General features: G+C 43.5%; 1 protein-coding gene across 2 annotated transcripts in view; it reads left to right on the plus strand.

Moving 5' to 3' along the window:
- GRHL2 (grainyhead like transcription factor 2) overlaps positions 1 to 23,620 on the plus strand; it is a 180,864-nt gene extending 157,244 nt beyond the window's left edge. For both annotated transcript variants that reach the window (XM_023223392.1, XM_023223384.2), the window contains exons 14-16: positions 3,607 to 3,692; positions 18,370 to 18,434; positions 20,508 to 23,620. In XM_023223392.1, coding sequence (XP_023079160.1) covers positions 3,607 to 3,692; positions 18,370 to 18,434; positions 20,508 to 20,622 — 266 coding nt within the window. In that variant the 3' untranslated portion in view covers positions 20,623 to 23,620. The remainder of the gene's footprint in view (positions 1 to 3,606; positions 3,693 to 18,369; positions 18,435 to 20,507) is intronic.
- The last annotated feature ends 3,288 nt before the right edge of the window (positions 23,621 to 26,908 follow it).

Raw genomic sequence — 26,908 nt, forward strand, 5'->3', positions numbered from 1 at the left:
AATGCTACATTAGAAACATTTAAACCTTTACAAAAATTTCTTTAAAACAAATTTTTTTTTTGAGACAGAGTCTCATTGTCACCCAGGCTAGAGTGCAGTGGTGTGATTTCAGCTCACTGCAGCCTCCGCCTGCCACGCTCAGGCGATTGTCCCCCCTCAGCCTCCTGAGTAGCTGGGACTGCAGGCACATGACACCATGCCTAGCTAATTTTTTGATAGAGATGAGGTTTCACTATGTTGTCCAGGCTGGTCTTGAACTCCTGAGCTCAAGTGATCTGCCCACCTCAGCCTTCCAAAGTGCTGGGATTACAGGTGTTAGCCACCATGCCCAGCCAAACCTTTAAAAATATTTCTGATTTCACAGACTCACCATCAAATATTCCAGTATATTTGAACTTCATTCTTGGATGCCTTTTCTATAGAGTCAGGGCAGTAACATGGACATCAGGAATCACAGAATCACACAGGTGAAATTAATTATGGCTAGCCTTCATACAGAGTGCTTGGAGGTTAATCCAAAGATTGTTTTTCAGATTATTTTGAGATTGTGAAACCAGCACAAAAATTGCCACTAGAAATTGTATTGAGCTGTGGCTTTTGAAACATCTGAATCATAGACACATGAGGGCGCTGTAACCTTCCAGCAATAAAGGGCACTTTCCCCAGGAGTGACTTTTCTTTGGAAAAGGTCAGTGGGGTTACTGGGCCCCTTGCTTGGAGCATCCACTGAGCTGGTCTTTGACAAGTAGGGGAATGAGGCTCAGTGACTTTGCCTGTTGTTTATTTGTTAGAAGTTCTCCGAGAGAGAATGAGCATAATTATTACCAACGCCATGATTATTGGTTTTTGCCTTTGTGGCCATTTGTCAAGGTGGCTGGGTGGGAGTCCCTTGGGGGCTGCCCGTGTGGCCGCCTGCCTTTGGCTGCGCAATGTCTGGGATGCATAATGGTTGTTCTTGCGATTATCAGCAGAGTGATTATTTCAGTTGCTCTGCCACAGACACAGAGTAATGAAAGCTGGCTCCCTGGGAAAGCTGTGGGGGTGGACTGTGAGCCCAGCACACCTCGGGAGTTGCTGTCAACAGGCCCAGCAGGGGAATGGTGGAGCTGCCCTCCCTGGTGCCTCTCGGAGGCCCATCAACATGGCACAGTGCTCCCTTTAACACTTTCCAGCCACACCTGAAGCAAGAAGAGCAGCCATATCATTTCAAAGACCACGATTTCAAAAGAAGAGATTTGTAAATCCAGTGGAAGCAGTACTCATAATAGAATATGGTTTGGGGGACCAGGCTTGGTGGCTCATGCCTGTAATCCCAGCACTTTGGGAGGCTGAGACGGGTGGATCACTTGAGGCCAGGAGTTCGAGACCAGCCTGGCCAACGTGGTAAAACCCCCTCTCTACTAAAAATACAAAAACTTAGTCAGGTATGGTGGCACACACCTGTAATCCCAGCTACTCAGGAGGCTGAGGCATGAGAATCACTTGAACCTGGAAGGCAGAAGTTGCTGTGAGTCGAGATCATGCCACTGTACCCCAGCCCGGGTGACAGCAAGACTCTGTCTCAAAGAAAAAGAATATACTTTGGGGGTCAGCCTGCTGGAAATTACTTTTTTTTTTTCCTGTTGGGGGCTGCAGAGAGAATTATAGACTGTTTATCTGCAGCAGCAACCAATGGCTTTTTTCCTTGACTTTAATTTTCCTTATCTGGATGTAACTAAGGTCCTGTATTCTAATTATTTTTCCTTGTGCTGATAACATTGAGTCCTCTTATAATAGCCACTAGGTCATTCGATTATTTTAGCTGAAATGAAGGCTATAAAATATTCCTTCCAAAGAACGAAATTTGGAAATCTTTGGAGACACATTCTATCTATTTAATTGGTGTTTTACTTTTATATTTGGTAAAGAGAAGTGAATTTGGCAATACTTGTTCATTATTTTCTTTTTCTTTTTTTTTTCTTTTCTTCATACACTAACTGAACATCCACTGGCTGCAGAAAGGAAATGCAGGCAGAAGCCGCATGCACCCGTGTAGACTTGGCCTTTGTGAAGCAACCAGCTTTAATGAAGTCCCCCCGGGATTGGGAGGAGGGGTAGGAAGTGGGAGTTTGGATGAGAGCTAATTTCATTTTCTAGCTTCAACTTTGTTCTTCTGGTTGATAGCTCTGTTGGTATCTGAGTGTCGCTGGTACCCAGAATTGGCAGGGTTTTTTGACCTCTGCATTTTTCCTGGATGGCAATAGGGCTTCAGCCTTAACCCTCTTCCTTCCCTCTGAAGTAAGAATCAGAGGCCACATCCCTGGGAGGAGGGAGATCACTCAGTGGGGATGAGGGTGGCCTCTGAATGACAGTTCCAAGTTTATTCTGGGAGCTGAGCTGCAACACAACTGCTGTAAGGATGGGGACAGGCAGAAAGGGCAAGGCTGGCAGAAGGAACATCAGCCAGCAGTTGTCACATCTGTGGGACCCTGGGGGGAGTGTCTCAGCCTCTCTCTGCCTCAGTATGCACATCTTTAAAGATAGCCGAGACCTCCCTCAAGACCTATCTCATACTCTCTACATTCTCAAATTCAGAATATTATTTTCAGTGAAATAAATAGAAAAGCTGTACTCCACTGAGGGCAGTAGAACCATGACGACTGCTTCCCCCACTGATCGAGGATGGTGCTTGCTGTGTGCAGGCCCTGGGCTAAGCGTACCACATGGCTTTTATTTCATTTAACCCTCACAGTAGCCCTCAAGGCAGATATTATTATCCCTGTTTCACAGAGAAGACCAAGGCTTGGAGAGTTTAAATGACCAGGGCCCACAGCAGGGGTTGCACTCTGGGGTCAAACCCAGCCCCGTGGGACTCCACATCCTATTCCTCTTCCTCCCCTTGCTCGGACAGTGTCCCGTCTCCCTCCCAGGCCTGTGCACATGCTGGTTATCTGCCTGGAGTTTGCTCTCCCTCTTCTCCCTTTCTCCCCACTGCCCCCACCTTGTCACTTGCCTGCATTGATGCACACGCAATTCACAGGCTGGATCCTTCAAGGGAACCTTAAAGGAGCTTCCCCCAACCCTTCCAGGTCATGGCCAGGCCCCTATAAGGACTGTTTCCTGTCGTTTTCCTCCATAACCCTGTGTCTAGTTGTCTGCGTATTTGAGGAACACCTGCTTCTCTAAATGGACTGCAATCTCCTTAAGGACAGGAGCTATGATTTAACTAACACTGCTACAACCCCAACTCCTAGCGCACACAACCTATGGGCCCAGGTGGGCATTCAGTAATATTCGTCAAAGGAACAAATAACACAGAGGAAAGAGGTTGCAGAAAGAGATGTCATGTACCCCTCTGGAGAAATTCCAATGGGAACATTTGTGTCAAAGCATCTTATGGCCAGGTGGTCAGTTCATCTCATCAAATCACTCCTTAACAGTCCCTAGCCACAGGTTGTTTATGGAGATGTCTCAGTCACCCTTGTTAAATGTTATCTGGACCAGGGGTCTGAGGCTTTGCAGGAGGTGCCAGACTCCAATACCTGTGTGACAGGAAACAGTTCCCTGGAGCAGCTGTGAAACTGTGTAGCCCCTCGGTCACGTGGCTCTCTTGCCCTTCTCTTCCAGTGCTCTTGTACGTGAGGAAGGAGACTGATGATGTGTTCGATGCGTTGATGTTGAAGTCTCCCACAGTGAAGGGCCTGATGGAAGCGGTAAGCCATACGCTCCTTTCAGCCTCCAGGAAACCTGCTGTGTTCCCTCTCCTCTGGAATCCATGTACTAATGTGCAGCCACTGAGATGGCTTCAGAATGAGCTTTATACAGAACAAGAAAAACCTGAGATTTGTGGAGGCATTGATCTCACTACTGTCAAGGCTTATTAGCATCTTGAGGAGAAGGAAACGGAAAAACTGCCAATTCCCTGTCAGTTTAAGGCTAATCACAGTTAGATGCTGTGGAGGAAGGTGAAACTGAGTTCTCACTTGTCTCTTGGTATGAAACCACATTAGATATGATTAACTCCCAAATATATACAAAACAAAAATAATTAACAAGTGTCTCGCTGACCATGATGGTGTAGACCAAAATAAAAATATGATCTCTTAGTTAAGAAAAAAAAACATGATGCAGAATTATAGTGATTTGCAGTAAGACTTTCCCTTCCTACCCATGGTCTTGTCTAGTATTACCCAACTTGGGCTCACAAGAAGTTATTTTACATTTTGTTTATATGTTATTCACCTGAATATAACCTCAGTAGAACTCTACTTTGAATACACTCTCTAACTGCCTCCACTCCCACCCCATCCCGACCCCCCACCACTGCCCCATACAACCGTATTATAGAAGATTTGTTTTTTTATAGTGATAGAGCCAGGAACACAGTTCAATATTATTGGTTGGTTTGGGAAACTGCTACATTGGAGAAGCATCTTGGCTTATGAAGCCAAATGTTAAACTATATGGGATAGTTCCTAGAAGTGGAATCATACCATTTCTTTCATTTGGGATACTCTTTTTTGAGCTTCCTTTGTGTTGTAGTATAAATCAGGACTTCACACTTTTTATGATTAAATAATATTCCATTGTGTAAATATACCACATTTTGTATTTCCATTTATCAGTTGATGAACATTGGAATTTTTCTACCTTTTGACTATTGTGAATACTGCTACTATGAGCATTCATGGACAAGTTTGGTTTGAATACTTGTTTCCAATTCTTTTGGGTATGTTCCAAGGCATGGAATTGCTCAGCCAGATTCAAAAAGCCACATGTGGTATGATTCAATTTATAGAACATATTCAGAATAAGCAAATCCATAGAGACGAAAGGCCGGTTAGTGGTTGCCAGGGGATGGGGGTAGGAGGTGGAGCATCTGCTTAATGGGTTTTCTTTGGGAGGGATGAAAATGTTGTGGAATTAGATAGAGGTGATAGTTGTACAATATTGTGAATCTACTAAACAGCACTGAATTATACACTTTAAAATGGTTAAAATGGTGAATTGTGATATCTATTTATCTGTCTATCTATCTGTCTATCTAGTATTCATTGTTCACCAGAAAGTTTTAAAAACTGTGTAGGAATGTTATCGATGTCATCGCGCTACCCTCCGTGATCTGTTGTTAACAAGTCCCGAGGCAATTCCAAGCAGAACACTAAGGACCTCTAAGAAACACACTGATGGAGGGTTAGGTCATCTTTTTTGTTCCACAGGATTTTTTCATAGGATGGAGTTTGTTGTTACTGGATCTGCTTCACATTAAGGAAAAACAAAAACAGAAATCAATGCCACAAAGATATGATCTGTATCTCTTGAAATAAACCAAGATTTTAAAAATGGGTCTAAGATTGCTAGAAGGTAGACTAAGCTGGAAGCTCACAAAATATTCAGACCTCTTTGGACAACTTTGGATAATTTCATACTCCAGTCTAGCCTTTAAGACCATATTACCAAAACTGACTTAACTGGGACGGTGGTATTTGAAAACCACAGAAGCAGTTGCTTAAATGCATATTCTCTGACTTCAACTCTAGAGATTCTGATACTTTTGAATTGCAGGTAGATCAGGGAAGGGAGGAAGTGGGGATCAGGAACCTTTATTTTTAATGAGCTCCTGAGGATATTCTGAGATGAGCTAGGTGTGAGAACCTCTGATTTAAACCATTTCTGAATTGATTCATTACACTCCGAACCTTCCTTTTTCCTTGGTGTCTTTTCTTCACCTTCCATGGCATCTGACCAGTTCTATAAGTGTTCTGTAGGTGGAGTTGGACTGGATCACAGTGGAACTCAATGTCACCTTCACTCCCATCTAAACAGTAGTTCAGCAACCTCTGCCTACCCTGCCCGCCACAGCAGCATCTGGCTGTTGATCCCTTTTAGTGGGAGCTCGTTACACCTGCCTCACTTTGGTTAGCTGAAGGTACAGGGTGAGGGATGGGGATGTATCCTTTGACCCTGTAAGCCACAGAGAAGTCAGGTTCCCTAGGCTGGCTCTGGTCAGATTTCTTAGGGCAATTCTTATTTCATCTCCCCTTTATGTCTAAAAAGAAAAGGTTTCATTGAAGCACCAACACAAGCTATCTCCTTGCTTCCTAAGTTATGCAAATGGGAAAGCTGTGCAAGAGAAGTTCCTCCAGGATCCTCGGGTAATGCAGTCTGGAATGACAAAGCAGCCCCGCCAACTTGGGGGCAGCCATGAAGGACAGCAGGCTCTGTGTAAGCGAGGGCGTAAGCATGCTGTGAAATGAGGCGGTAGAATTTTCAAGAACAGTGGCTCCCACTCACTGTAGTTTTACCCTAAGTTTATTTGGGACCTGGGTGGGGTAAGACAGGGTTTCCTTTCAGGGTGTGGGTTCTCTTTAGACCAGGACCTTACTAGTGCATGACACTTTACTATAGTGACACTTACCAGTACACATTCATATATTGGTAATATGCATGTGTATAATATAAATATATACAATATGACATTGTATATCTATATTGATATATACAAATGTATACTGGTAATGTATGTGTGTGTAAAATAAAACAAACACGTGTACTATACAGATAGTATAGCTTAGGGGTCAGCATATGGGCTTGGCCTCAGAAAACCTGTGTTCAATTTCTGACTGTGCCTCTTGCTAGCTGGACAAGTTTCTTAACCTCTTCTTCATTGTTAAAATGGAAATGATAATACTACCTCCCTCGTGGGATTGTTATGAGGATTAAATGAGACAACAGAGATCTGAAACTCTGCCTGGCCCCTGGTATATACCAAGTCCACAGTTAAATTAGCCTTTGTTACTGAATCATTGTTTGGGTAGAAATCCTCAGATTTTGGATTTTTCAAGTACTCCTTTCCTACTGTCCAAAAGGCAGAATGTTATTTTTGCTCATGATTCCATTATGTAATATACCACAAATTTGAAATTTCAGAGGAGGCACGGGGCTATGGAAATGGTGCAGGTATCTGCATCTGAAACTCCGAAGTCATGTGGGGAGGTCCTCTCTCCTGAGCCCAGAGGCACAAAGCCGCTCCCAAGAAATGATCTTTATGCCCCACAGTCCAAAGCCCCACATTAAACAAAGTCTCAAGACAAGAAGGCAACGTGACCCTGGCCTCCATGTTTTGTTTTGACTTTTAATTTCAAAATAATATCATTGTGAGGGAGCTTATAGTTTTTAACAGCGGAAAGTTACATAGACAGAAAAAATGCTCAGTGAGTAGAAAAGGAAAAAACCTTAACTTTTAAGAAAATGTGATTAATCAAGAGATATTATGCTTAACCTGAGGCCATCACTTTGAACTCTGTCACTGGTTGAAAATGGCTTCCCATAAACACAAACATAGTTCCCTACTCATTACTGTGAGGAACTCAAGACCAGCTTGGCCAACGTGGTGAAACCCCATCTCTACCAAAAAAATTAGCTGAGTGTGTTGGCATGCGCTGTAGTCCCAGCTACTTAAGAGGCAAGTCAATCACTTGAACATGGGAGGCGGAGTTTGCAGTGAGCTGAGATTGTACCACCACACGCCAGACTGGGTGATAGAGTGACTCTGTCTCAAAAAAATCAAAAACAAAAACAAAGATGCCATCCCAGAACCCCACCCATGATCTTCAGAATCAGATTCTATAGGGGTAGGCCTAGGAATTAGCACAGGTAACAAGCTTCCTGGTTGAATTGAAGCACATTAATGTGAGAGCCACTAGCTGGTGTGTACCTTGGCTGGGAACTGGTATTAGAGTCTGATTCTGCCCTAAGGTCCTACATGCAGTGTTCTCTTAGGATGGTAATAAGTCACCTTATGACACTCTTTTGGTTGCACATTCTGCAAAGGTAGTTTTAAACCAAGACATGGCCCTACAGACTCTTATTTCATAACCCCATCCCAGAGGATTTTAGGAATTGGCCTGGGTCTAGGCTATCACCTTCATCAAGGGCTTGGGAAGACCAAATGCTCTCTGTTGAGAAAGGAACTCATAGTCTTCCAGGGCCAGCAGAATTCACAACTCCAAATGTAAAAGTATGCCTTGTGTGAGTCTTGCAATTGTTTTGGAAATAGAAACACCTGCTTCATATCAATATTCACATTGTTTTGCTCTCTTCCTGAACTAATTATTGAAAGGTTGATTGTGCCTCAACTTCCTTATCTAAAATGAAGTCATCAACAGCATTCAATGAGTTTAACACACATATTCAGTAGATATTAGCTGAGTAGATGATGGCAATGATGTTGATGATGCAGCTATTTCCACATTAGGGATATTTGAATTGCTTTCCATTGGAGAACCTGCTCTTATTGCTCCTGTTGAACACCCAACTCCCTATCCTCAGCCAGGCATTATTTAAGTGTAGAAGAAAGTCTGAACTGGAGAATAAAGTGCCAAAAAAATTTTTTTTGGCAATTGGTGGTGAAATGTGGATTTGTCATCTTGATAGAATAGTGTTGCCACCCTCCTTCCAAGGAACTTAGGGTTGAGTCAGAAGGTGTCACATCAGGCAGATTTGTTGAACAGTTTGGCGATGGTGACAGTGTTCCTACAGCCTACATGGGTTTCCTGGAGTCTGTAATTTAAGCCACTTGATAGGATGGAGTTCTGTTATTTAAAAAATTGGGCTGTTCTTACACTCAGCAGACTTTATGTTCTTCCTTGAGATAATATTTTTGAGTTTGTCTTCATTAAAGCAGTCTCCAGGCCAGGCGCGGTGGCTCACGCCTGTAATCCCAACACTTTGGGAGGCTGAGGCAGGTGGATCACCTGAGGTCAGGAGTTTGAGACCAGCCTGGACAATATGGAGAAACCCCATCTCTACTAAAAATACAAAATTATCCAGGTGTGGTGGCACATGCCTGTAATGCCAGCGACTCGGGAGGCTGAGGCAGGAGAATCACTTGAACCTGGGAGGCAGAGGTTGCAGTAAGCCGAGATCGCGCCACTGTACTCCAACCTGGGCAACAAGAGCGAAACTCCATCTAAAAAAAGAAAAAGAAAAAGAAGTCTCCATGTAAGAGTGAGGTCAGGACACTGCCATTAAGTGCAAGTGCAGCAGCATGAGAGGAGAGGGTAGACTGGGGAACTTGACTGACTTGATTCAAATCATGACTGCAGTCTTGAGTATGTCCATTTTTGAATATTTGGTTTCCTTCCTTGCAACATGTGAAAAATGCCTACCATGTTTTGTTTTGTTTGTACTACCCTTGACCTCTTACTGTTTTGGAAAGAACTCTTGACTACAACAAAGAGGAATGTAATTATGGTTTAATCTATGCCAAGTTCAGTCACTTTTCTGTATTATTCTTCTTATTCAGTAGTCCTAAACCCCCAGACCCTCATTTCACGTGCCAGAAAATCATTATCTATACAGATCTATACACCCAGATAGAACAAGAAAAAAAGTTATCTATCAGCCAGATGTTACTAAATATTCCCATACTTGGTATCATTTGTAGAATATAGACTATTTTTCTTTTCATTTGCTTGTTTAGTATTACATCAATCAAGCCATCCATATAACTTTGATGATTCAATTTCGCTTCTTTATTGTTATAATTAGGTTTTAAACTGCTTTTTAAAGACAAAGAATTTGGTGATGGTGATGGTGGTAGTGAGATGAGTTTCCAATTCTTTTTTTTCTGCATTTCTAATGATTTTTACCTAGTAATCTTGCAAATAAAGCATCTCTGGCCACTACCTTCTGGCTAATCCCCAAGGCCAGCAGGGCCACGCATACCTCAGGGCCTTTGCACTTGCTGTTCCTTCTGCCAGAAATGCCCTTCCTCCATATGGACAAGGCTCACTTCCTCCAGGCCGCTGCTCACATGTTGCTTTATCAGATGGGCCTTTCCAGCCCACCTACGTAAACAGCATCTTCATCACTCTCTGTCATTCATAACACTTATCACCACTTGACATAGTTATATTTGTTCCATGTTTATTGTTTCTCTCTTCCTCAGTTGAATGTCAAGTTCATGAGATCAGGGGCTGTGTTTCTTTTCTGTGGTGTATTCCCAGAGCCTTCAGCATAAGTTGACTGAATTGGGTATCTGCTGTATGTATACCTCTAGACTGAGTGCTGTGGGTGGCATGATATTCACATGCCCTGCTTCATTGGATTCTTACAATATCCCCATGAACATGACAGGTAAATAGCATCATCACTACCTTACAGATGTAGAAACTGAGGTCCAGAAGGGGTGGTTTCCAAAGGGCTGATAGCTCCACAAATTGATAGAGCCAACTTAAGTCCTCAAGCAATTTTAAGCCCAATTAGGGAGACATTTACAACTGGAAAGTTACCACAAGAAGGATAAACATTCCCAATCACAGCTCACCACATCTAAAGGAAAAGAGATTAGGCAATACTAGGCCATTAGGCAAGAAGTAGTCTGTGTGTTGTTGATCCCATGCAGTCAGAGAGCTGAGCTGGTCAAGTTACTCAACCTCTCTACACTCCAGTGTCATCACTTCTGAAATGAGAATAATAATGAGATAATATTATGAGGATAATAAAATGGGATATAGGATTGGTGTGAGGATAAATGAGTGTGTATACATGGTACTTAGAGTAACATACAGAAATTATAAATGAGTATATACCATGTGTGTGTGTCCATGTGTCTGCGTGTGTGTCTGTCAGTGTATTTTATGTGTCTAACACACATACACATATATATACAAATACAGACAATGACTGAGAGTACTATGAGGTGGAGAGACAGACTGTGTTTCCCCTAAGGCAAAGAGGCTAGAGAAAGGGATAGGGATGTTCTCTCTAGTGAAGCTAGCTGGTGTCTACAGAAAAAAAGGTTGCTCATGGCCTTAGTAGCACCCACTTTTTGTCCAATTGTGTCATTCATGGATGGAGGCAATTCATGAATCCTACCTGGTTCTCCTGACAGGTCAAACACAGACACCTAGGAAGCATTTACAAGCAAGAGTCCACTGCTTTTTTGATGTATATCTTAAGCGCCCCCAATGAATGAACAGTGTATCACTCCACATAAAAACAATTAAAAGTAACTGACTTCCAGAGCAGGCAGTTCTGTTGTATGCCTCTAGAGAAGGCTGACTGAATCCTGCATTGGTCCATCACTTCTGCCTATCACATACATGAGGTTTCTGGGCAAAGAACTTTCCACAAAATAAAAGTCTAAAAATTCTAGATCATCAGGCAACTAATAACACATTGATGAGACATCTCCAAGATCTAGAATCTTCCTGGGTGTCAAGGAAGTCTTTGGGGTTTTTACAAATATTGATAATGCACTTTTTATAAAATGCACTTTTAATAAAAATGCATGCTCAGTTGAGACAACTTGAAAAACACAAAGAAAAAAACCCAAGCACTCCGAATCACCCTGTTCCGACAGAACGATCATGTGCCACATATTTTCATTCATAGAAGGAAGGATTGTTGTGTGGGTGATGTCATCCAGCCCCTGGGCAGAAGGAATTTTCTGCCACCCCTGACAGATGGCCAGCTTCCTCTGCATGATGATATCCTGCCTGGTCTCACTTTCCAGGGTTCTGAATTTGGCAAAGCGCATCTCCCTGACGTGCATGGAGGCAGGGAACACTGTCCCAGGGTGGCACATTTGCAAGCTGCCTTTGATGCTGAGAGTTGCACTGAGAGCAGGACTTTGCCCTCCTGGAGGCAGAGGTTTCACCTTTGCCAGTTGCTTCTTTGTACAGGATGGGGTCTGTGAGTCTTTTCCCCAAGCCATCTCAACATATGCCCATCTTCTCTAGCAGTTCAGAATCTAAAGCCATCTGCCAGGTTGTTCCCTTTCAAATTCTGTCTCTGCCACTTGCTAGCTGAGGGATCCTGGGTGAGTCACTGACTGACAGGAAGCCTCAGTTCTCTAATCTGAGAAACAGAGCTTACAAAAGCACTAATACCATTCTCATGATGTGAGGACTAAGCGAGTGAATACACGCAAAGCTCCACATGCCTGTGTGCTGGGGACCCGGGGACTCAATAAATGCTAGCTATGGCTGGTGCCACTGCTACCCTAGATTTTATGCCCCTTACCCAGTTCTGACTTGCATCAGTTGATTTGTGAGCTGAGGTGTTCCCTTTCACGCTTCGGGGAGCTGGGAATCAAACCCCCAAAAAGACAAAACCCAAGCATCAGATTCAGTTTTCTTTCAGAACAGGGGGAACTAACAGATACAAGCTGGTTGATGTTGAATGGGAAAAAGTTCCTATTTTATTTTTCCATTTTATTTTAAAAAGAAATTCCAAGTAACACTAACCAAAGTTCAAAGAAACCAACTCTTGAAGGGCAAGGAAATCAGAATGGTAGTTAGGTACAAATCACATAGTCTATAGGACTTCCAAGTATTCAACAAGCTCTTATATACATAAAAATGTTTATCCGGGTGCTTACTTTTTTGAGCCATAGATACCTTTGGCAGTCTGGTGAAATATACTGACCCTTTCAGAATAATGTTTTAGATGTATAAAATAAAATACATAGGATTATAAAGGAAACTAGTTATATTGATATTTAGTCATCAAAATAATAAAAAAAGCATGCTTATGATATAGAAATACATGTGCTCCTTATTCATGCATTAAATATGATCCATGGATGAGACTAATTACTGTAATTTCAAAGTGATGAATGAATGTAATCAGTATTTTGAAACATCTGCAGGATTCTAATATGACATGAAATATCTGTGATTTCCCTTGTTAAAAAAGACACAGGTACTGCCAATGTTACTTTATGTTCCAGCTTGAAGAAAATGCTACATTCCGGCCAGGCACAGTGGCTCACGCCTGTAATCCCAGCACTTTGGGAGGTTGAGGCAGGTGGATCACGAGGTCAGGAGCTTGAGACCATCCTGGCTAACATGTTGACACACTGTCTCTACTAAAAATACAAAAACTTAGCCAGATGTGGTGGTGGATACCTGTAGTCCCAGCTACTCAGGAGGCTGAGGCAGGGGAATGACGTGAACCCAGGAGGAGGAGCTTGCAGTGAGCCAAGATCGCACCACTGCACTGCAGCCTGGGTGACAGAGCAAGACTCGTCTCAAAAAAAAAAAAAAAAAAGAAAGAAAATGCTACATTCCAGTTTGAAGTTAGTGAAAATAAGGATGAATGTTTTCCCCCATTTAAGTTCATATATATACTCTTTGGGCATCTGTAGACCTCCAGGTTAAGATCAACCATGCTGAGGAAATGACAGCTCTAGAAATGATATGGAAGCAGGTTGCCCTTCAAGGATTTTTTCTAGTCACCAGCTCTGTTAACTGGGTCATTCTAGAATCCCAGGGAATGGGGAAGGTAGTGAGCTGACTCCTGAGAATTGGCTACATCTAGGTCCCTCTTCCTTCACCCCTTCAGCAAAGCTTCGCTCAGAGCTCTCTGGGTGCAGAGCCAGCTCCCCTTGACAATTCTCTTTTAATTTGCATGTGCAAGTATGGCCACCAGGAGACATTGACAAACAGTGCAGATGCCAGGCATGGGAGGAAGAGAGAAAGAAAGCATAAATTCTGCCAAACGGCATTTTGGGGGAGGCGTGATGAAAGCTATGTCAACCGTACATTATTGAGTGTCTCACCAGATTTGAAAACAGCATTAACAGCATTAAAATGTTCGAGGAACCTTTCTAGTGTTTGTTTAGACAGATATAATTCTTCTCAAGCGGTCGCTAAAGGAATTTGATATTCTAAAGAGATGGTGAGCTGCTATACAGCCAGGGTTACATAGAAGTATTTAGAAGAGGTTAAACATTTCCGGAAACTTACAATATTTTAATTTCTAATTTTATTGAATTGTGATTCAGCGTAGCTTCTCTTTGTTACCCAATCCATGGGAGAATCTCTTTAGGATATGTAATATTTATAATATTTGTGTGTGTATATCTATATATAAATGTGTGTGTATATTATATAAAGTATAATGATTATCCAACTGTTTTTACCTATCCGTCTACTAGATTTGTTCAATTCTTAAAAAGGTCTATTGAAATCTCTCACTATAATTGCATTGTTTCAAGGTTTTCAAGTAAATCTCCCATAATAATTGTACTTTCATTTTGCAAAAGCAAAGCACTTAAGCAAAAATTATTACATCTGTAATAATTACCTATAATAATTTTTGCTTAAGTGCCATGTTATCGGATGCATAAAGTTTTATGATTGCTGTAGCTTCTCCATCAATTGTGCTTTTAATCATTATATCATATATCATATCCATTCATATCCATATATCATATCATTATATCATATCCATTCTTAACCTCGTCAACCTTAAATTATACCTTGTCACTCCTCTTTTGCTTCTGTTTGCATTTGATTGGTGTGGTCACCCATCAGTCATCCTTCACTCACCACACTGTCTTCAGTGCTTTTCTTTTAAACACCATACAACTGAGCTTCTTTCTTTCTCTTTCTCTTTATTTATTTATTTTCTTTTATACTCACTCAGACACTCTAGCTTTTACTGGAAGAATGAATGAAGTTTATTCTCATTTGGTATAATAACTGATACACTTGATTTTTCTTCCATCTTTTTGTTTATTGTTTATTTCACGTTGTAGCTTCTTCTTACTTTCTCTTTAGTTTTGCAGTCAGATTCTAAGTTGTTGTATTTCAACTTTTAAATTTGAAAGTTATTATTTACTTTTCCTAAATTTTCCAAATTCCTAAAGTAATTCTTTGCTACTATTTGAAAATAAACTTTCAACTATTTTCTCCACCAGTGCCCTCCAGCTCCGCTCCTCCCTCTGTGAGATGAGACCTTAGGGCTGTATTTTCTCCCTTGCCTTCCCTCCTTTTGCTAAAATGAGCCAGTTGAAATGCCCGCTCTCTCCCCATCAACTTCCAGCTTCTAGATTTTGCAAAAATAGCTTAGTGCTTTGTTTCTAGAAAACGATTAGATTTTCCTTTGTATTATGTCCTTTTTTAACTTCAAGAATCCTTATTTAGCACTTACACTTCATGTTTGCAGTCCACGTAACCCTAGCTTGTCCAACCCATGGCCTACAAGCTGCATGTGGCCTAAGGTAGCTTTGAATATGGCCCAACAGAAATGTGTAAACTTTCTTAAAACATTATGAATTCTTTTTTTTTTTTTTTTTTTTTTTTTTTTTTTTTTTTAAGCCCATCAGCTATCATTAGTGTTAGTGTATTTTATGTGTCGCCCAAGACAATTCTTCTTTCAGTGTAGTGCAGGGAAGCCAAAAGATTGGACACCCCTGCTATGTATACTCAAGTTTACAGCATGACACTGGTGGCTTTTTTACTTTCTCTTTCCCTAGTTTGATGTCTCCATTTGGATGCATTTTCTATTTGGATGGAGCTCTTTTGTGAGTCTAGTGGTCCCTTGAGGTCCTCGGGAGGATTGGTTCCAGGATACCTCCTCCAAACCCAAATCCACAGATGCTCAAGTCCCTCATGTAAAATGGCATAGATATTTGCCTGTAACACACACACATCCTCCCATGTACTTTAAATAATCTCTAGATTACTTGTAATACGTAATACATTGTAAAGGCCATGCAAATAATTGTTACACTGTATTGTTTTGATTCATATTACTTTTTGCCATTGTACTTTTATTTTTCATATTTTTCTAATATTTTCAATCCATGGCTGATTGAATCCAAGAACGCAGAACCTGGAGATAGTGAGGGCCAACTGTATTTTTTCAAGTGGGATATTTGGGTGAAATACACTGCTCTTTCACCCTGATAAGTGAGAGATAGCTTGTTGGTGTATAGAATTTATGGAGTGAAATACTTTTTCCCTGCAGTCTGTAAGAGTTCCTGTCCACTGTCGTTTGGTTTCTAGTGTTGAGATGAGAAGACTGAAGCCAGGCTTATCCTTTTTTGGGGTAACTTGCTCTTTCTGTCTGGGAAGTTCCAGGATGTTTTTGTCTTTCTTCTTTTCCGTCATAATTTCCATCTATGCTCTATCCTTTTGCTTTGCACTTTGAAATTGTTTTTGACTTGATTTTTCCTGACACTATTAAGTTTGCTAAATTGACCACCTATCCTTTTATTCATTTGCTCAACTTAAAACAATGTTTAGATCAATAATCATATTTGTATATCAGAATTTCGCATGTGTGTGCTTCACAAGTGTTCTGTTTTTCTTAAGTGCTCTTTTATGTTCTGTTCAAATGGATAGCTCCAACAGAAGTTCTGCCAATTTTCTTTGCAGTCCAAAGGCCCCCACTGGATGTGTCGTTTTTCATCCTTGGCTCGTTTGGCTCAGGTGTGGCTGTGAGAGAATCTCATCAGTGGTGGATTAGTGATGTCTGTCAGGCCCGCTGCTCGGTCATAGTCTCTTTTTGCTCTCCCAGCTCTGCTCACCTGTTCCGTGCCTTTGGGCCTTATTAGGGGATGGGGAGTTCTTCCTGTGGGGTGAGATAGTTGGAAGAGTGAGAATCTGTGATTCTCTGTAGAGTGAACTCTTCTTAGGATCCAAAGCTCCTCCAGCTCTGCTCTAGATCTCTTCAGCCTCTCTTTCCAGCCTCTGCTAGACTTTCCAATAATCCACATTTCAAACTTCACCTTTCTCAGCTGCCTGTGAGCCCCACCAGCTGCTGGGCTCAGAAGGGGCAGACAGATTTGATTTGGGAGCAGAGAGGGTACGAAAGACATTTAGGGCAGGGCTTTCCCGAATCCATCTGTAAACTATTACTACTTTATTTTTATAAAAGTGAAACACAATGATTGTAAAAATAAATAGAATAGAATTTTTCAAAATAAAAAGTAAAAGGGTCTCCTTGTTTCTGTCCATTCTTCAGTGGTAGTCCCTGTTAATATGTTGGTGGGTCCTTCAAATATTCTGTGTACTTACATATATATATATATAAATACAAGTGGGATCACACTATAAACACAGTTTTGCAACTTGGTATTTTCTCCTCAATATGTTAAGAATATTTTTGTTAATGTGAATTCATATAGGCTTCCCACATTTCTTTTGATGACTGCATGAGTTTTAAGTGTGAATGATTAAAATGTGTTTAATGGATGTTTGTTATATGCAGTTTTCTCTATTCTAAACAGTGATGCTTTGGAAATCTTTGTGTACATCTGAATGTATTTCTGTAGACCTGATTACTAGATATGGAATATGTGGGTCAAAGGATATATGCATTTTAAATTGTAATAGCTTCTGCCAAATTTCTTTCCAAGAGGTTGAGCATGTTATTCTTGCATCTGAGAGTAACATCTGAGAGAACTGCTGTTTCTTATAGTCTGGCTGATGCTGTATTATCAAGTTTTAGTTGTTTGTTAGTTTGAAAAATAGGCTGGGCACGGTGGCTCATGCCTGTAATCCCAGGACTTTGGGAGGCCGAGGTGGGTGGATCACAAGGTCAGGAGTTCAAGACCAGTCTGGTCAACATGGTGAAACCCCGTCTCTACTAAAAATACAAAAATGAGCTGGGTGTGGTGTGTGCACCTGTAGGCCCAGCTACTCCAGAGGCTGAGGCGGGAGAATCACTTGAACCTGGGAGGCAGAGGTTGCAGTGAGCCGAGATCACACCACTGCATTCCAGCTTGGGCACCAGAGCAAGATTCCATCTCGACAAAATAAATAAATAAATAAAAATAAATAAAAGTAGTGTCCCACTTTGCTTTAATTTGAAAATTTTAAATTATGACTGTGTGGTACACTTTTTTATATGCTCACTGTCCAATTACTTTTCTTCTGTGAATTGCTTCTTCAGGTTTTTTCTTCCTTTGTTCATTGAATTGCTGATCTTTTTTTTGATTTGCAGTTCTTTTTAACTTAAGGAAGTTAGTTCCATGTCTGTCATTTGTGTTGCAAAAATGTTTCCCAGTGTGTTTTTTGTCTTTAGCATTTTAGGTTTTTTTTTTTTTTTTTTTTTCCTGTACTGCATTTTTAAAGTTGCATTGTTTTTATTAACCTTTTGACCTTTTTCTTCAGGTTTCATGTCTTGTTTAGAAAGATCTTCCTTACTTTAAGATGACAGCTATCCAAAAACTTAACTCATGGTTTCTTCCTCTACTTTTATGGGTTCATCTTTCACATGTAAATCTTTGATCCGTATCAAATGTATTTTGGTGTAAGGAGTAGAGAAGGAAACCAATGTAACTTGTTAAATTTTTTCTCGTTGGCTATTTCATCCAACATCATAGTTACAGTCCATCTTTTTCTGACTGACTTGTAATGCTACTTTTATCATAGATTGAATTCCCACGAGGCTGAATTTTTTGTTGAATGATTTAAAGTCTATCCAAAGGGAGAGGCTCATAAATGAGTGTTTTGAGAGTTTGACTCATGAGTGAAGAGCACTCTATTCCTGGGAAAATGGCCAAGGGAGTGAAATTGGAACTTTCCCCCTTGCTTCCAGTTGGGCGTCCTTCTGTGCTCATCTGCCTTCTTGTTATTGGTATTACAGATATCTGAGAAATATGGGCTGCCTGTGGAGAAGATAGCAAAGCTTTACAAGAAAAGCAAAAAAGGGTAAGAAAGAAACTGAACTTAAATTGACTTTCAAATCAGATAAGTCCACATGATGCCTTAAAAATAAAATGATGCCTGTCTTTTGTTAGGTCTGTTGCCTACTTTTCATAAAAATTGTGTCCTTCTTCCAGAGAATTGCAGAGCAGATTGGGTTTGGAAGATCTTTAGGGAGAGAGGGAAGGAGGGAGGCAGTGCACTGGCACTATGTCAGCTGAGATGCCCTATTGCAATGACAAGATGGGCAGGAAGACCACAGAGGTCTGGAGGTGCTGAGGACACTGGTGAGAATGCCTAAGTCACCTTTGTGCAGGGAGTGGAGTTTGTAGGGAATCACGTATGGCCCTTGGGGTTGGTTTCTGGGTGGCATACTAGGAACAAAAAATGGTTTGGAACATAGGGGATTCTTCTAAGGTAATTATCAAGAAAATGTTCTCAAATGATCATTGGACCTGTGTGTTCTCATTGTTAAGAACAATAGGTCATATTTACTGGGTGTTCAGTAGGTTCGTGGTCCCTTCCTAAGTACTTTACATGTATTTCTCTATTTAATTCTCACCACTCTATGAGGTGGAATCTCTTATCTCTGATTTATTGATGAGGAAAGCAAGCCAGAGGGGCTTGAGCATCTCACCCAAGGTCTCATGTTCAGTAGGTAGAGCACAGATTTGAACCCAAGTCTGTGTCCTCAAAGCTCAAGTGCTTAGCTCCCATGTTCTGCCGTCTGACTTTCTGTGTGGGCTTCCTATGTGTAAGGGTCTAAGAGTAGGGGCCACAGGAGCTAACATAAGTGCCAGGAGAGGGTATCTGTTGACTCAGCTTCTGGGGTATTTTCCTACAAAAAGCAGAAGATGAGTCTTTCAACTCTTCTCTGGATCACTTTCATAAAGGAAATTGGATTATCTGGGAAGCTGAGGCTCTCTGAGTGATGAGTCCTGTTGGTTGATTGGAGGATCCGACAGGAAACCCTTTCCACCTGAGCTCTTGTTGGAAAATTCACTAAAATGCACATTATACTTCTTGCCGAGGTCAGTGTAGTAGGCTGGGTGTACTCCTCTGACAGTGAGATTTGAGTGGTGTCTCACAGTCTTATTGCCGAGCAGAAATTCTCAGTGCAGAGGTACATGCTGATGATAACATTTTGCTTTCATCAGGCTCTTGTCAGGTCTTGTGCTAAATGTTTTTATCCTATAAACAATCCTTTAAAGCTGGGTGACTGTTCTTATTTTTACAGAAGAATAAACTGAGGCTCTGAAAGGCTAAACAGCTTGCCTGCTGACACATAACTGTAAAATGATAGAATCAGTGGTTCATTCTCAAACTAGCATCCGTCTGACTTCAAATCATGAAATTGGCTTAAAGAAATTATGGAAGTCTTTGGAAGCTGTTGGCTTTCTTAAAACTCTACCAGGGATAGTTAGCCAAGGAGTAGGTCATAGGTGGTAAAGTACAAGTGTCAGAATGAGGTAAAGCTAATTTCAAAATCAAGCTCAGCCATGCACTACCTGAATGAACTTGGGGAAACAATTTAACCTTGTTGAGCTCAGTTTTCTCATTTGCAAAATGGCGATGCTGACACCTACCTTCACAGTCACTGTGAGAACTAAATACAAGGTCAACATGCTCAAAAAAGGGTAGCTGCAATTCTTGCTTATTTTCCTCTTCCTCCTAAAAGTAGAGGCAATGCCTTTTTAAAAATGCATTTTCGAGAGGCAATATGGTTTAATGAAAAAGAGTCAGGAGGCCTAATAATTTAGGTCCTGGCCCTGGTAATCATTAACTCTGTCATTCTGGGCTTCCTAACTTCCCTGGGCCTCAGTTTACTCATCTATAAAGCAAGCAGGTTGGGTTGAAAGTTAGTTCTGAGAAATTGAGGCTTTGCTTTCCTCAAACTAGTTTTTGGAGAAAGAAAACAGAATGAGGGTCTTTCCCTGCCTTGTGTCCTCTCTCCTCCACTCCTCCCAGCCTCCACCGCAGAAGAATGGCTACGAGAACCCCCAGCCTGGAGCTCCCCTTCCCCTGGGCACATTGTTCACCGCGTCTTTGTTTTTCACACCCCTCCCCTCTCCATGGCAGCATCTTGGTGAACATGGATGACAACATCATCGAGCACTACTCGAACGAGGACACCTTCATCCTCAACATGGAGAGCATGGTGGAGGGCTTCAAGGTCACGCTCATGGAAATCTAGCCCTGGGTTTGGCATCTGCTTTGGCTGGAGCTCTCAGTGCGTTCCTCCCTGGGAGAGACAGAAGCCCCGGCCCCAGAACCCGGAGACCCATCTTCCCCATCTCACAACTGCTGTTACAAGACTGTGCTGGGGAGTGGGCCAAGGGACAGGCCCCACTGTCGGTGTGCTTGGCCCGTCCACTGGCACCTACCACGGAGCTGAATCCTGAGCCCCTCAGGAAAGTGCCTTAGGCCTGTCGGATTCCTATTTATTGTCCACCTTTTCCTGGAGTCCAAGTCCAGGCCTTCCAGGACTCTGCAGGTCACTGCTAGCTCCAGATGAGACCGTCCAGCATTCCCCCTTCAAGAGAAACACTCATCCCGAACAGCCTAAAAAATTCCCATCCCTTCTTGAGAAAGGATCTCCTCCACATCTCCCGAGTGGCTGGACAACATGAGCTACTTCTGGGTGCAGTAGTCATAGGTGAGGCGAGAGGTGGATGCCCACTTTCTGCTCAGACACCTTCAGGTTGCTCTGGGGAAGGTCGTCTTGCTAAACACCTCCAGGGTTCCCAGCAAGTGGCCACCAGGCCTTGTACAGGAAGATCATCGGCCACCGTGTAATTAGTAAGTAACACATAAAGTCTGCCTGTCTGCATTGTACATAGTGTTTATAATATTGTAATAATATATTTTACCTGTGGTATGTGGGCATGTTTACTGCCACTGGCCTAGAGGAGACACAGACCTGGAGACCGTTTTAACAGGGGTTTTTGCCTCTGTGCCTGTTCAGGAGACATGCGGGGCTAGGGAGGGCCTTTGGAATGTTAAGGTGACTGCAGCTGATGCCGAGATGGACTCTGCAGTGGGCGTACCTGGGGCCTCGTTCCCTGTCCCCAGAGGAAGCCCCCTCCCTCTCCACGGGCACGGCTCTCCTTCGTGGCCACCACGTTTATCTCACAATGATGTGTTTTCCTTGACTCTCCCTTTGAGCTATCTCGTGGGAAAGGCCATCCTGTCTGAGACCCCAGCTCCTTCTCCAGCTTTGGCTGCGGGCACAGCCTGAGCTTTCTGGAGAGCCTCTGCAGGGGTTTGCCATCAGGGCCCTGTGACTGGGCCTGCTGCAGAGCTCCTTGGCTATCATGAGAATCCTGGACACTGTGCCGTGCCCCCCAGTTTACAAGCCCTTCATCTCAAGTGGCCTTATAAAAGGCCTGCTGCCAAAGCCCCTGAGTCGGCCAGCTGGGGCTTCATCCTGGGCCACCAGACGGAAAGGGGCGATTGCCTCACTCCTGCATGCTGGGTTTTAAGGAAGTGAGTGGGAAAGAATGTGCCAAGAGACCTGGCTCCCGTGAAAACAGCCTCAGGAGGCAGACTGGGAGAGAGGAGCTGTGGTCTCCTGCTACACGCCCTGGGAGCTGGAAGAGAAAAACACTCCCCTAAACAGTCACAAAATGATGAACCATCATGGGCCGCTGTTCTCTTTGAGGGGACAGGTTTAGGGGTTTGCGTTCGCCCTTGTGGCCTGAAGCACTAGCTTTTTGGTAGTTAGACACATCCTGCACCCAAGGCCCTGGGTCTAGGACAGGTTCTCTACAATGGCCCAGATTTGTTTGTAAAGCACTTTGACTCTTACCTGGAGGGCTTCCTGCGCTCCCACCTCATCTGCCCCTGAGATGCAGAGCAGGATGGAGGGGCTGCTTCTAGCTCAGCTGTTTCTCCTTGAGGTTGCGGAGGAATTGAATGGGACAGAGAGCAGGTGCTGTGCCCAAGAGGATCTCGGAGCGGCAGTGAGGGGTCACCTTTCTGTGTGTCCTCTGGGTGTGTTAACCCTTCCTGTGGTGCCAAAGGTTTGCATCGTGGATCCAGCTGTGCTCCAGTGTGTCCCCTCCTCCTCCACTCTGACTGCCACGCCCTGGACCAGCAGCTTGGGGACCCTCCAGGGTACTAATGGGGCTCTGTTCTGAGATGGACAAATGCAGTGTTGGAAATACATGTCGTACTATGCACTTCCCATGCTCCTAGGGTTAGGAATAGTTTCGAACACGATTGGCAGACATAACAACGGCAAATACTCGGGCTGGGGCATAGGACTCCAGAGTAGGAAAAAGACAAAGATTTGGCAGCCTGACACAGGCAACCTACCCCTCTCCCTCCAGCCTCTTTATGAAACTGTTTGCCAGTCCTGCCCTAAGGCAGAAGATGAATTGGAGATGCTCTGCATGTTTCCTAAGTCCTTGAGCAATCATAGTGGTGACAATTGCCACAACAAGGGATTTGAGGCCAGTGCCACCAGAGGGTGGTGCCGAGTGCCACATCCCTTTCGATCGGTTCCCCTCTGCGTCTTCGGAGCACCCCAGCTTGCCTTTGCTGTGTACGCTGTGTATGTTAGCTGAACTTTGATGAGCAAAATTTCCCGAGTAAAACACTCCAAAGAGATAGGAAAACTTGCCGCCTCTTCTTTTTTGTCCCTTAAATTAATCAAACTCAAATAAATAAGCTTAAAAAAATCCGTGGAAGATCATGGACATGTGAAATGAGCATTTTTCTTTTCTTTTTTTTTTTTTTTAAACAAAGTCTGAACTGAACAGAATAAGAGTTTTTCCTCATACATCTCCAAATTGTTTAGACTTTATGAGTGTTTAGAAGTTGAGACCAACAGAAAAATGCAGTCAGATGTCATCTTGGAATTGGTTTCTAAAAGAGTAAGGCATGTCCCTGCCCAGAAACTTAGGAAGCGTGAAGTGAATCAAATGTTTATTTTCCTTCTTATTTAAAATCATGAAAACGCAACAGAAATAGAGGGTTTGTGCCAAATGCTATGAACGGCCCTTTCTTAAAGACAAGCAAGGGAGATTGATATATGTACAATTTGCTCTCATGTTTTTAAAAAAAGGTAAATGTAACTTAATAGTTTTGTAAATGGGAGAGGGGGAATCTATAAACTATAAATACAGTTATTTTATTTTTTGTACATTTTTAAGAAGAAAAAAATAAATATTCATAACGTAAGAGTAAAACAACAGTGTCTGGTGCTTTCTGCGTGGCCAGTATTGGGGATTTTTACCTGGTTGGAGAGAGGTTTCTGTGTGATGTGGGAAAATTCTAGCTGCCCACCCCGCCTTCAGGTCCTGGGCTTCAACAGAGCAGGGATTTCCTGGTAAAGTTACTTTGCTGTGCTTCACCCCAGTGTTAAATGTGAAGAGGACTGAAGAACTTCCAAGGCTTCTGTGTGACCACGGCAGGCTCCCCAGGGTGGTTATTCTTGGCCAGTCCCTTGGGGCAGGGAGTTGGTTCTGTTCACCTGCTTCTGCCCATGCTCTCTCCCAGGCACACTCGCTCGCCCTTGAATTTCCACAAATGCTTTCTGCTTCCTTAGTTCACCTGCACCAACCTCCGCATGGAGGCTGAAACCATGTGGCTCAAACTCCAGTTTTCTCAGTCTCTTGCCCTGGAACCCATAGGCTCCTTAGGATCTGTTGGCTTGAATGTGAACACCTGCATGCACTATTCCAGTATCTGCTGGGGTTTCCTTGGTGGGCACCACTCTGCGGAGCTGCCCACACTTCTTTAACCGCTGTCCATGATTATCTCCCGAGAGCAGCTCTGTTCCAAACAAGCAGCGTTTCTACATTCCTCTACATCTTCCCATCTCTGTCTATCCATGTCCACAGCTTTCAAATCCTGGCTAAACATTTGCCTTTAGGAAGCCTCTCTCGACCGACTTCAACTCCAGCGGCATCTCCAGTGGCCTCCATGCCTAGACCAGGGGCTGGGAAGGGAGGGGCTGGAGGGAGCACTCACTGCAGAGCCTTCTGGAGAGATCCTGGGATTAGAAGTGGGCCCCAAGGAGTGTTGTCATGACTGTGTTCCACAGCCTTATCAGGAGGTCTTGGTGCTCTCCCCCGCTGCCCAGGTAGGTCCAGCTGAGGGCACGAGTTGGTCTCCACATCTCCCGAGACAGCCTCCCCCTTGGCCTGTGGCAGCCACGGTCCTGCTGTTAGGTGCTCGCCATGTGTGCCACCCAGCTCCCTGGAATGAGATGCTGGTTGGATAGGCGATGATGGCTAATTGTCATTGTCATGAAGTCTAGTACCAGCTCTTACCTTCCACTCTCTACACTGATTCAGTTCAATTACTCTGGACCTGATGTTTTGCCATGTGCTGGAGAGAGAAGCAAGTTAGACATAGTCTGCCCTCATAGGAGGAGGGGTGCAAAAGGACAGTGATCTGGTGTCTATCAGCACAATGCCAAACATTTCCCCTAGGAGAGTCAGGGCTGTCATCTCCCTAGTCCTAAGACACACAAACCCCTCTTATCCTCAGACATTCTGGATGCGATGAGAAGTCACCACCATGATCCTCACTTTGGGAAGGCTGCCGACTCAAGGGTTGGAGCTCTTTGTTCCTGGGGGGTCAATGGGAAGGTTAAGGGCAAGGTCGCTGTGTCACTTGAGGTCCTCCAAGATGTAGATGACATGATGAGATTAGAAGTTTAGCAGATTTATTGGAGGAAGTCCATGTGGGAAAAGTCTCAGACCATAGCACAGTTCCCAGAAAGTCTCAGCCAGGTCAGTGGGGAGCCCCAGGCAATGGTCACCCACAGGAGGAGACCCACTCTGGGCAAGAAGGCCCAGTCCTAATGCCCCTGCCACAGACAACCATGGTCCTAACGCCCCTGCTGTGTGCAGCCATTCACCTCCCGGGAGAGCATGGCCTCAGAGCAGCTCCACAGGCATGGCACCTGGAGCCTGGCAGGCCACTCTGCTCTCAGCTGCAGGTTCTCCTAAGGGAAGATTGGAGCAAGGCCGACCCCTTCTTTTAAAAAGTATCCAATAAACAGTCAGTCAGGCTGCACTTAACTTCCCTGAGTGGGTTTTCTGCACTATCACCCTAGTACCACACACCCTTTCTTCCCAGGAGTCCTTCGTCCCTGTATGTCTCTGAGTTCTCTTAATGGGTGCATGGGATTCATTTTAGAAACTCAGGAATGAATTTTGGGGACTCCTGAATTCTACAGCGGGACCTCTGATCAGCCAGAAGCAGCAACAAAGAGGAAGAGGATGGTGAAAAGGCACCAAGGTGAACATCACCCGCTTGATCCCTGGCAGCAAACACCCCTCATGGACCACTGTGGAAAGAACTTGATTTCTGTTCTGCCATGGGATGTAGGTGTAAGCTACTTTGTAATTGTTTTCAAGGCATTGGCTGTGAGCTTGGTCTCTTGCTTCTTTGCTAATAACCCCGACCATCCCCACCCCCATGCCTACCTCCAAGATTGCATATAGTGCTTGGTTCTGTGTTCGGCCGCCACTGGACACTCAACGGGAACCCAATAAAATGATTAAATACTGGTACTGGAAAAAAAATACATCTTGAGACAGTGTCTTTACCTGTCTGTCTTCACGAGGATTATGTATTGGTAGCAGAGGTGAGTATTTAATAAGGGTTGGAAGGTCCTGCTACCCCTGCACTTTGAAGCATTTTCACCATTTCTTTTAGAGAACTATTAAAATGTCAGCCATTTCCTGGAATAGTGTTAGAAAAGAAGTCATGAAACAAGACTGGGATGCTCTCAGAGCAATCATTGTGTGCATCCCCAAGGGTGTACGGGACCATGCATTTTACATTAGCACCCAGTACCACAAGTGCCCAGGACCTAAGTCCTGGACATGTGGTCAGCATTCAACTGTAGAGAATCCTGCTTGAAACGAATAGATCATTGGTGATACCCTCAGCCTGAACATTTTTCCCTATGCAATCATCTGTTCCAGGTGGATTTGACCGATATTCTACTGACTTAGAAAACATAAGACTCAATGTTTTTTTCTCTGTTTCTTCGGCCACCTCCAAACCAGAATTTTTCGGGAAAGCATTCATCATGCTTCTGGCAAAGACAAGCCAGGCAAGAGAAGGAGGTCCAGTCCTTCAAAGGCAGCTCTTGTGCTCTCCTTTCTACCTTGACTGAGAGAACACTTGGACTCTTCCTCAGCTGGTGGGTATCAAATTAGGATGTGTGGGGACTCAGTTGGGTTGGGGCAGCAGGAAAATGCCCTGAAAATAGGAGCCTCGGGTTTGGAAATTTGCTGGAAATTCCCAGGTTGCTGGTAGGCAGGCTTCTGATGAGACTGGAGACACACCCAGCCACCTTCTCAGGATCAGACTTGTGTTATTCATGCTCAGGACTCATGGTGTCAGGGCCATCACTGGTCCATAGTGGCTGACTGTGTGCAGTAGGAAAAGATTCCCTCGAGGGCAACTCTACCCCCCCACACAAGGTCTAGTTGGCCCGTGAGGCTCTCCCATAG

Source organism: Piliocolobus tephrosceles, chromosome 7, assembly GCF_002776525.5.
Source record: "Piliocolobus tephrosceles isolate RC106 chromosome 7, ASM277652v3, whole genome shotgun sequence".
Taxonomy (NCBI): Eukaryota; Metazoa; Chordata; class Mammalia; order Primates; family Cercopithecidae; genus Piliocolobus; species Piliocolobus tephrosceles.